At 40.1% G+C, this 10,842-nt stretch overlaps 2 protein-coding genes across 3 annotated transcripts; one reads left to right on the forward strand and one right to left on the reverse strand.

Annotated features, from left to right (window-relative positions):
- The first annotated feature begins 2,940 nt into the window (after positions 1-2,940).
- p2rx5 (purinergic receptor P2X, ligand-gated ion channel, 5) lies at positions 2,941-7,672 on the forward strand. Its single transcript, XM_029519777.1, has 12 exons — positions 2,941-3,071; positions 3,867-4,017; positions 4,182-4,253; positions 4,400-4,475; positions 4,712-4,796; positions 4,950-5,030; positions 5,919-6,060; positions 6,379-6,512; positions 6,604-6,697; positions 6,779-6,844; positions 7,021-7,109; positions 7,243-7,672. Exons 1-12 carry the CDS (start codon positions 2,941-2,943, stop codon positions 7,511-7,513), a joined length of 1,392 nt encoding a protein of 463 aa, XP_029375637.1. The 3' UTR covers positions 7,514-7,672.
- Positions 7,673-8,941: 1,269 nt separating this feature from the next.
- Positions 8,942-10,730, reverse strand: emc6 (ER membrane protein complex subunit 6). Of its 2 annotated transcripts, none has more exons than XM_029519379.1 (2): positions 10,238-10,730; positions 8,942-9,766 (listed from the first exon to the last, which is right to left on the reverse strand). In XM_029519379.1, exon 2 carries the CDS (start codon positions 9,757-9,759, stop codon positions 9,427-9,429), a length of 333 nt encoding a protein of 110 aa, XP_029375239.1. In that variant the 5' UTR covers positions 9,760-9,766; positions 10,238-10,730; the 3' UTR covers positions 8,942-9,426. The 2 variants fall into 2 exon arrangements, with proteins under 2 accessions (XP_029375239.1, XP_029375238.1); XM_029519378.1 differs by having other exon boundaries at positions 8,945-9,793; positions 10,238-10,697.
- Between the last annotated feature and the right edge of the window lie 112 nt (positions 10,731-10,842).

A 10,842-nucleotide genomic window follows, 5' to 3' on the forward strand; every position in this document is an offset into this window, starting at 1 on the left:
AATGGCTGAGGGTAACCACTAGATGTCCTCCTTTGTAAAGGTGCAGGAACATTTTTTTTTTTTTTTTCAACAAATACTTTCAGTCCCCCCTTCTTCCACTGATTGGTTATAATCTGCTGGAGGATGTGGGGCATGGTCTACAGCAGTTACTGTAGATATTGACTGCTAGGTAGATTAATTTTCTTGTTTAATCTAGTAACTGACTAATCATCCGCAGTACTACAAAAATGTCTTTGACACTAGAATTTAAAAGGAAAAAAACATGCAATGACCCAGTTGTATCACTTCATCCATCATTAAAAGAGATGAGCTGAATCAAGTAAACAATGTGTTACCAGCCACTAAAGAATCACAAGATCTCTGTAAAACGCCTGCTGTTCTAAGCATCTTGGAGAACTTTCCACAGTTTTGATTTAGGCTGCTTTGGTGTCAATGTGTGGTCCAACACTGACTCCACTTTGTTTCTATCTGGTGTCTGTGGAAGTTACTAAATGTTGAAAGTCAGTTCTTGGCACAAAACATAGTGCTTTTTGTCTCATGTTATGCCTCTGTAATGGTCTTACCTGATGGATAAGAAACTCCATGTCTTAAATGCTCATAAATGTAGTATTATAGTGCATGTAAAGAATATTTTTTACTTCACAAGAGCTGAAAGTTTAAGCTTAACTTAAGTCATCTTTTTGAACTGTCCATCGATAAAATTTGGTTTAATGAAGAACCTACCGGGCAAAGCAGGTAACTACTCCAGACTCAGCCAACTAAGGCACCAAAGCTCCAGGTTCATTGGACGAGTGCATCAATAAAACAAATCTTCAATTTCATCTTATCCTCAGCCCCGTCATGTCAGCTTGTTTACTGAAACTGCCGTCAGAGTTTCTTGATCAGTAGAGGCCATACTGCAAAATGTTCACCCAAGTCTCCTTAAAGATATTAAACCAGCCATGGCTCTGATACGGAAGCAGTTGGGTCCAGAGAAAGTATGGGTGCTATTACTCTGAGAAGATTTTTCTGCTATCAGGTAGGCAGCAGGTGTCCACTCCTTAAATCACACAGAGATCCATGGAAGAGATATAGCCATTAACTGCCTGAGGAGCTGCTGACGCCACAGCTAGTGTGTTCAAGCAGATCTTTCACTGGACGTTGGACATCCTCTTTTAAATAATGTCACAAAAGCCATTATAGTCATTTTATTGTTCTTGTCCAATAAATACAAACATACAAACATTCACAATGTAGGCTTGAAAAAATGTGAACCTTCAGCTAAAGACATTAACAGCAGCTATGTGGAGCTATAATTTGCCCAGTTAATGAAACCTCCTTCTTTGGAGGTTGCTGGTCAAAAGAAGCACATACTTTAAAGGAACTCTGCTAAAATATATATATATATATATATTGATATTGGATTGAGAACTGTTGATTTGTATGGAGCTAAAAGGGTTACAAAATCATCTAGACATTGATCAGTACAGTCAGACAAACTGTCTATAAGTGTAGATATTTCAGTTCTGTGGGTCCTTTTCTTAGAAACAGGCTACAATGACTCCAAAGGCCAACTCAGAGACTCTCAGAATAACAACTAAAAGCTTAAAAGTATCTACCACGTACAATGCATTGCAGGACATTACAAAAACTATAGGAAAATGAAAGAGGATGGTGTTATGACTAAACAGACTGAGCTATGAAGGACAATAATCCTATTATAGCCATGATCATAACGTGTATGTGTAATGCACATGTTACTCTAAAGGGGAACGCCACCAATTTCACACGTCAAAATTAATTTGCAGGCCAGGCAGGCTTTGATGAATAATATGGCATCTGTGAAAGGTCATTTGTAGTTCCAGAGGGAGCAGCTTGAAACCTGATCAATACAGAATTGATTTGAAGGGGTGATATCTCTTTTACTGTTGTATCAATATTAATGCTTTAAAGGAACTATATGTAATTTTTGTTACTGCCACATAGCCAACATTTGCAACAACAGCTGTTTACTTAGCCTTTTCATCAAGGCAGCCATTGTTATGTCTACTCTTTTTCCAGAGTTACCCAGGGTGTACTGGGAGATCATATTTTTATATATATATTATACTCATACATACTGAGCGGTTCCTCTGTTGGCTTTTTGGTGTTGGAATCAAATTGTTGTGGGTGACTGTCGTGGTGCAACCTGAGAATCTGCTGGTTGAAACCGGTAACACTAACTGGAGAAGGATTCCTGTGGTTGGCCAAGGGCTTGCTTAAATCAGCAGATGGTTGCCAGAAAAACAGAAGGGCTGAAGCTGTTGAGATGAGAAATAATAACAATGGTGGGAGTTTCTGCCCTAAGTAAAGAAATTTAAATAAGTTACTGATGAATGGAACCAGATTGACAGGGAGATTATTGAAGCATCACCATGGATTTAAATTGACCGCTCTGATGAGAAGGAGCTGAGCTGGTAGACAAAACTAACTTGGGCAGTGATGAGTGTCCAAAATGAGTTTCCTGCCTAAGGTAGATGTTTTGAAAGAGCACAGACATCTTCTCCATTGTCCATCCCATAATAAAATGAACGAATGGGTACTACCAACAATTACTAAAAGATACTACTTAAAAGATACAGAAACATTATTATGATAAGAGTGGGACTGCTGTGAAAAATGTAGAGTCACAACAAACATCATTATGGATATATAGAAGAGACATTTTCACTTGAAGCCTGTTGCTCTGTTGAAGAGTTTTGTGAGGCTCCCAAACTTTCTTCAGTGAAAATGGATCAGGTATATAAAGATATATTGTTTTGATATTTCACGCAGATGGTCGAGAGAGCGTGTAGTCACAGAGTGTGTTGCTGTTTGCAGCCCCTCTGAGTGGGTTTGTCCGCAGCATGACAAGTCAAGCAGCTGTATATATGACCTGCTAGTCTGAGAGCTGCTGCCTCACTAGCTCACTGTGTGAGAGCAATGGCAGGCTGGGGGGCATTCTTCGTCTCTCTGCTCAACTACAAGACTGAAAAATATGTCATCGCTGAAAACAGGAAGATTGGGATATTATTTCGACTCTATCAGCTGGCCGTGCTGGGATACATAATAGGGTGAGGTGCAGAGCATGCATGCTTTTTCAGACAAAATGGCCTCACCTTTTAGAAAGTGATTCACAAGTTAAAAATAGTTGAGCTTGTCGGTTTTTACTTTGAGTGTTGTTAAAGAGGCAGTGCCATTTGGGTTTTTAAACACTAGGAAGGTTTGTCTTGGTGATTTCATTAATGTGTCAAACTACTGTAGACAGAGCAGGTTATCTTACCCCACCCTTCAAACTGTGATGTCACACTGATGTGTGTATGAGAAATGATGAAACATGAGCAGGTGACTGGAAGAGTATGGCCAGGGTTGATACCAACAACTTGTTTGACCTCACTGGTTCATGAAAGCTAAGATGTAGAGACAAATTTAGTGTCTGCAGTATGGCTACTGTGGGGTGCTTGTAAAATCATATCTGGCTCTATGCTCTGTAATGTAGCTCATGTGCTCCGGTCCAACGTCCATGTCACTCCCAAGAGGTTTGGGAGTTTTTGTTTTACTCATTACGTGCAACACATGCTGTGTATGTGCTCAATAGTTCCAATATAGTTCAGTGAAGTTGCAGTGTGGATGCACAACTATTCTGCGATGTATGTATGTAGGCTACATTAACACATTAGCATAACTGCTCTCATCTTCCACAGGCTGCTGAACACACTTATAATCAAATGACAGTTATAATGTGTGTGGTCACGAACATGCCGTTCATCCCATCACAAATATCATTCTGCACCCTTCTGACACACACACAGATCGATAGATTGATACATACATACATACATCGTAGGAACTATCTTTTGATGTTTCAGGTGGGTGTTTGTGATGAAGAAAGGGTACCAGGAGAGAGAAGAGGCTATTCAAACCTCAGTCATCACCAAACTTAAAGGTGTTACACTGACCAACAGCTCTGAGACAGGGCTTCACCTTTGGAGTGCTGAGGACTACACCATACCGCCAAACGTGAGCCGATTATGTCGCTGTCAAGACAGATCTCGAGGCTATAGCATGTCTGCCTCTGTGGAAATCATCGGCCTCAATATCTGTCTACACAGATTTAACAATTGTCAATTTAGAGGGGAGTGTAATCTGTTTAACCTTTTTCTGGACTTAATTTTATTTTGTAGGGTGAGCAGGTGTTCTTCATAGTAACAAATTACATAGAGACTCCAAATCAGAGACTTGGGTTCTGTGCTGAGGTGAGTTTACAGAGAAAGAGCAACAGCATTAGCATTTCTGAATTGTGTTTTTTAATTCCTAAAATCTGAATGAATCCAGTTTACACTGTTTCAGATTACAGTGTTCACAGGCATTTTATTATTCAGCATCTTTTATTCTCTCTCAGAGTTTCAAGGTGCCAAATGGACAATGTCAAAGTGATGATGATTGTGGTGAAGGGGAGACTGTAATAGCTGGCCATGGTGAGGACGGTAGTTTTTATTTTAACCTCAAGTACAGGTTTACATATTCCTCTGCAGCCCAGATAATATGGACTTTATCTCTCATATATCATCTCAGGTTTAACCACAAGTGCTCTAACATACAATACTTATGCACATCTAATCATACACAATCCCAAAAGCATGCATTATGTCTTATTTTAGAGTTAACTCTCTTCAGGCTCCACCCAGTCAAGGCTCTTTACCCTCTCTGACAGGAATCAAGACCGGCTTGTGTTTAAACAGCACTGGGACCTGTGAGATTCACGCCTGGTGTCCTCTTGAATACAGCAAGCGACCCACGTGAGAATCCTTACCCTAATGCAGAACTTTGAGAAAGTAGCCATTTTGTGATATTCCACTGTGATATTTCACAAATTGTATTTATTACTAATACACTCTGTCAAGCTCCACTGTCATCTTTTACACACAGCCGCCCATCTCTCTCATTTACAGAGAGCCCTTACTGAGCAAAGCAGAAAACTTCACCATCTATATCAAGAATTTCATCAGGTTTCCAAAGTTTGAATTCTCCAAGTAAGTGGTGGTGATTGGATCCAAGGCATCGTGACATAGATCAGTGAGAGAGCTCAGGGATATACGTGTTCCAGTGGCTGCTTTAAATAGCTTTAGGGTGCAGAGAGCCTTCTATTAATACCAGCCTGGGCATTGCTCTCAGTGAGACAGTGAAACAGTCATCTGAGATGTCCTTGACAGCGGGCCTCACTCTGGACAGGTGTCAGATCAGATGGGGCTAGCCCAGGGAGCTCTGCTGCTGCCCCCTCTGCTGTTTTCTGTTCAAATCTGGCTCGACAGCAGAGAGATACCATGAGCTGTGCCCAATTCATCTGTCAGGATCTTATTTAAATTACACAGTTATCTCTGCTAGGATTCCTCGTTCATGTTGGCATGCTTATGCCTACCAGGGACTGGCAGGTAATAGAAATCCCTTCTAATGGACCCTACAACACTACACGACTTGCAGTGTGACACGTGTGGCTCTTCTCTGTCCTTATAGTCAGAGAGTGGAAAGGTTTGGTTTTGAATACCACAAATCTAACCTTATAGTTGAGTCACTGTGTGTGTGGAGTCAGGGTGAGGGCTTCCCAAGGTTGGCCTGAAATGCTCCAAGCTTGAAAGGTCAAAGCCAAATAAGAAGTTGAGAGAATTCGGTGGCTCTTACTTGGCAGGGTCAGCTGTCTCTCAGGGTTTAAATCTCTCCAGCACTTCTGCTGCCACATGTGAAAAACCTGAGTACGCTAACTTCGGCGGCTTTTTATCTTTTCATTTCAGTGGATTCTTTTTATCCATGTTTCTAGATTAGACAAATTGCCCCTTCAGTCGATAAACTCAAAAATATGCAACCTTCAATTTGAAAATAAAATCTGCCATTTCGGGCATGTTTGTCCTGTCTGAACTTCTTAGATCTAACGTCTTTGAAACCACTGATGACAGCTACCTGAAAAGATGCTCCTATGACAGAGAAAACCACCCTTACTGCCCTATCTTCCGCCTCGGAGATGTGATCAGCTGGGCTGGACATGACTTCCAGAGCATGGCTGTTAAGGTATCAAGTTTACTAATGTACCGATTAAGACTTTGGGCGGGAGGGACTTCAGTTATTTAATTCTTCACAGTTATTTCATAATAAGCCATTATAAGAAATTGAAATGATGGAAATTTGTTTTTGTTAATTTTGCAGTCAATTATCTTTATTGATTCTGTTTCTGTTATAAAATAAATTTGCTTAAGTACAATTCAGCTCTGCTTTTACAAACAGACCAGAGCTTTCAGGTGGAAATTGGATTTCTGCTTTATTGTGTTTTATTTGCTGTGCAGAAATACAAGAACATTATTATTATGACAGTCTATTGTTGTCCATCAGGGGGGGTCTGTTGGTATCCTCATTGAGTGGAACTGTGACCTGGATAAAGACTCTTCACAGTGTAATCCACAGTACAGCTTCACCCGTTTGGACATGAACTTGAACAACTCAGTCACATCAGGATACAACTTCAGGTATGTCCTGTCATGCAATTACATGAAATTAATAATTCTTACTATTTATTTGAATCCATGCTATTTAAGTCAGCTCATCTTTCCCCTACAGATATGCCAGGTATTATAAGGATCAAAATGGGGAAACCTATCGCACTCTGTACAAAGTGTATGGAATTCGCTTTGATATAATGATCAATGGCCAGGTAGTGACATCAGCTCTTTTTCTCAGGAACTGCATGATCTCAGTAATATACTTCCACTGAATATTTATTATTGTTTTGCAGGCTGGGAAATTCAATATTATTCCCACAATAATTGCCATTGGTTCGGGTGTTGCTCTGCTGGGTATAGTGAGTAATTTGTTGACATTTTATGTTGATATGTAATTGGGTGATTGGTGTGTAATGAGGAAGCTGACATCATGCTAGAAAATATCATAATATAGTCCAATTAGAGGTATCGGGTGACCATCAGTAACAAAAATAATGATACGAATATCTAGGTCATATCTGTTTCCTTCTTTCAGGGAGCCTTTACATGTGATATGATACTACTGTACATGATGAACACAAGCTCCTTTTACCGAGAGAGGAAGTTTGAAATCATCAACTTCAAGTATGACCAATTGTATTTACACGCTTATTTTAAAATAAAGCGTGTAAATACTAAAATATTAAAATACATTTTAAAATCATTTTATGAAACAGGATTATTACATTTGTAGCCACATTTCTACTGTATTGAACAGGAAAGAACGGACCAAACACAAGGATGGGAAGGCAGGGCCTCGGGAAAAGAGATCCAGGAGACCAGCTGTAGAGAAAGGAGCTGCTAACTCCTTCAAAAAGCCAGAGGAACCTGAAGCCACTGAGGAGTCTTCTGCAGCTGAACAGGGCCAGTCGTCTGTGGAGAGACGGGGTCCCACCATTCCACGCAACACAGGACAGCGATACTCTGCCATCCTCAATACTCAAGGTGCAGAGCCAAGGCATCATATCACTTTCTCTCCACACAGTTAAGTTTGCTGACAGAGCAAGACAAATCACCCGCAGTGGTTTTGGTTATGTTGCAGGTGCTGGAACCAAAAGTAGGACTGATGTCCACTTCTCACCCACTACCACGACTGCTGGTATTCCACTAGCCTGAGTGATGCTTGGCTTGACTGAAACTGTGTTGGTCCAGGGAAATGTCATTGTTCTGCACAGTGAGCCATGGCACTGGTGTAGAGATACAAAGAGTGGCTGGCTTGGGAAGCAAAGGTGGAATATGGGTGATTATAATAGGTCCATAAAAATGATACACAAAAATACTGGGATAATGCTGATGCACTTAGCAGGGTGACGATAATTGAAGAAGTCACCAAGAAGTCATTGCTTTACAAATTCAAAGAATTTGAATTTTTAGTTGTTTCCTGGCAGTGTTTCAGAAAGTACTCAGAACCATTGACTGTTTTCATGCTGTAACATTGCACCATCATGTTAAAATTGTTTGAATAAAATATATCCTCATCTATAGAGCTTAGTCAGAGTGACCATTGGTTTCTTTTTTCCCTGAATACTCAGCTCTGTGAAGAGACCTGATTGGGCCAATCTTTTAAAATTATAGAGGTCACTCTGTCTGTGGAAGCTTCGGTGCAGCAGAAAGGTTTTTGCATACTTTTTTGATCTGGGCCTCAACACAATTCTCTCTCTGAGCTAGCACTCACTTCCTTCTGGCTTGGTTTACATTCTGATATGCACTGTTAACTGGCTGTAGACAGGTGTGTGTCTTTCCAAATAATACCATACCAGTCATCTTAGTTTTGCTTAAAATTCAGTTTTTACTTTTTCACTTTGGGCTGTTTACCGTAGACTGATGGACTAAAGATTTAAAATTTTAGCACAAGGTGAGAGTTCTGAATACTTTCTGAATGCACTCTGAAGTCAACACTTTGATCTTTTCATCAGCTGTTAATCACATCATTAACAGGTCCAGAAATATGATAGATTTATTTAATTTTATGGAAAATTACTGCAATACTAAAAATCGATTAGTTAAAAAACAAGAATTTAATGGAATTCTTCAGAATCGCTCTCTGAAATAGCTTCTTAATTCAAAGTCGAGCTATGAGAGAAATTATAATGTAAGAAAAAAAATTACTTTGAATACATTTATGAGCTGAATGTAAGAAAATGTGAACGGTCTTATTTATGTTTCAGCTGGACGCATCATTTAATTGTGTTATGACTTATCTGTTCCCTGCTTGATGTTGAGTTGGTTCTGATTGCACAACCAACATTGCTCACTGATGAAGCAGTGGCATGCAGTCAGTCACATGTGATCCATCCACCCTGAGTGGATGAGTTCACTGATGGAGTTTGGGCTGATTGTTAGCGAATGGACAGAAGTATGACAGCTCCCTTTCCTGTTTCTATTTATTGAATGTCCTTTATTGTTGTAAACAAATGTATCTGTCATGCTGTTTTCTTGTTAACAAGTGACACCGTCTGACAAGCAAAATTATTCACACAAACAAACTTGTATGGAGGTATTTATTCAAATCAGTAAATCACATTTATCTGACCATAGTATTGTAGATAAGCCGTAATGCCACACCTTGTTAAAATGAGATGCTGCACTACATTCTACTTTATACTAATTTTGGCTTTTATCCTTGTGTGGATCACTGTGCACAGAGCTGGAATTAAAGGTTAAATAAGTACATAGTCACAGGTAAGTGAGGAATAGAACATAAAGAAGTACAGATTTTACTGGTTGTGATAAGTGACACATGGTCAAATTATGTCAACGGTTAATGATGAAAAAACTTCAGGTCTTTCTATAATGTTATCTAAAAAACAGCAGGGTTGACAATTTTACAAGTTTACCTAGAATATAACTGAAATAATTCAGGGGGTTTGTGGTAAAATTTTTACAAATTTTACCAGATTTTTTAATACACATGCACCATGCCATAGAGGAAAGTCCAGAATAGGACATAAGTAAATAGACCTCCGACAAGGCCCCCGGTGAAAAGCAGCCGTCGCGATTTAAAGCATTTGTTCCATCGCCGCCCGGCCTTGAGAATGAGCAGCAGGGATAGGAGAAAGGAAGCAAGGAAATAAAAAATGAAGCCGTAGAGTCCCGTCAGGCCAAGGATGCCAGCTGTTGCTCCGGACAGAGCGGAGACAGAGGTGCGGCAGTAGTCCAGCACAGCGGCATTGCCCCTCACAGCGACTTCACTGATGAACTGGGGTCCCTCACGCTTCGCTACAACTGCCGCCATGTTGGCTCTGATCAGGTATCACAGGAGAATGCAGCTGTAACAAATGTTTTCATAACAGATGGTGAAATGTATGCTGTTTTACTTCACTTTAACTTCCATCCCTATACTCATACCATAGCCATGTGGAGGTCTATGGAATTACAAATAATGGGAGATATGGGAGAGACTGACCTACCTAACAGTACAGAACAGTGTGGAATACGAGTGAAAAGACACTGATTCGTATAAAAATGTTAGGTCAACATTTCGACAGAAATCAAAGCTGTCGGTCTGCATTGGTCACCGTATGCTTAGCTACTAGAACCTGGCTAAACAGAGCTCTGGTCTGTAAAGCATAGATATTGTAGTAAGCCATATAATGTCCAGCCCGGGCTGGTTTAGATCTGATACACCTGAACCCTCCTGTCTGAGCTCATGCTAGCATGCTACCACCGTTAGCTGGTTATCTCGCTAACGGTAACAGAGAAGAGCTACTCACCGGAGTTAAACGGGACTTGTCGGCTCCTCCCGTTGGAATTACACAAGCATAATCTGTGAGAGCCGCTTCACAGACTCGGACAGTCCACCGCGTTTAAGAAGCGTCAGCCGCTTTGGCACAGAAACAGCACATTCATTCTCGTCTGGGCGACACTCCGAGAGCAAAGTCAGCCATGCTACTCCGCAGTGCATTGTGGGAGGCAGGAAATCATCAGACAGTGGACCACAATTTGGTGTATTCAAAGAAGTTGAAAGGAGTAGGAAATTTGACTTCTACAACAGGAAACGGTTCCCCTTAAATTCCTCCTGTGTTCCCGTTGATCTAATTTCATCCCATTGAGACACATTTATCATTGTTGTTACTGTTGTACTTCATCAGTGTGTATATAGTTTCAGTAAGTCACCTTTAAATTATTAAAAAATAGCATATAAATGTGAGTGTGTAACTTCATATGTGCGATTAAGATGCATCTCATATTTTATTTCATATATTTCATTTTTATAGTTCTTTTACTGCTTTCTAATATTGATGTTTAATAAAGTGGCGCTAAACATTGTTAAGTTAAATGTATATGTGTCGTTGTGTATCAGAAATTTGCCAAAGAT

This window comes from Echeneis naucrates, chromosome 14 (assembly GCF_900963305.1).
Source record: "Echeneis naucrates chromosome 14, fEcheNa1.1, whole genome shotgun sequence".
In the NCBI taxonomy this organism is placed as follows: domain Eukaryota; kingdom Metazoa; phylum Chordata; class Actinopteri; order Carangiformes; family Echeneidae; genus Echeneis; species Echeneis naucrates.

Excerpts from the sequence above, each read along its gene's own strand:
- emc6 (XM_029519379.1), bottom strand. The coding sequence starts at position 9,759 with ATGGCGGCAGTTGTAGCGAAGCGTGAGGGACCCCAGTTCATCAGTGAA.
- p2rx5 (XM_029519777.1), top strand. The coding sequence starts at position 2,941 with ATGGCAGGCTGGGGGGCATTCTTCGTCTCTCTGCTCAACTACAAGACT. Across the intron at positions 4,254-4,399 it reads GACTTGGGTTCTGTGCTGAG|AGTTTCAAGGTGCCAAATGG; the intron begins GTGAGTTTACAG and ends ATTCTCTCTCAG. Across the intron at positions 6,845-7,020 it reads GTGTTGCTCTGCTGGGTATA|GGAGCCTTTACATGTGATAT; the intron begins GTGAGTAATTTG and ends TCCTTCTTTCAG.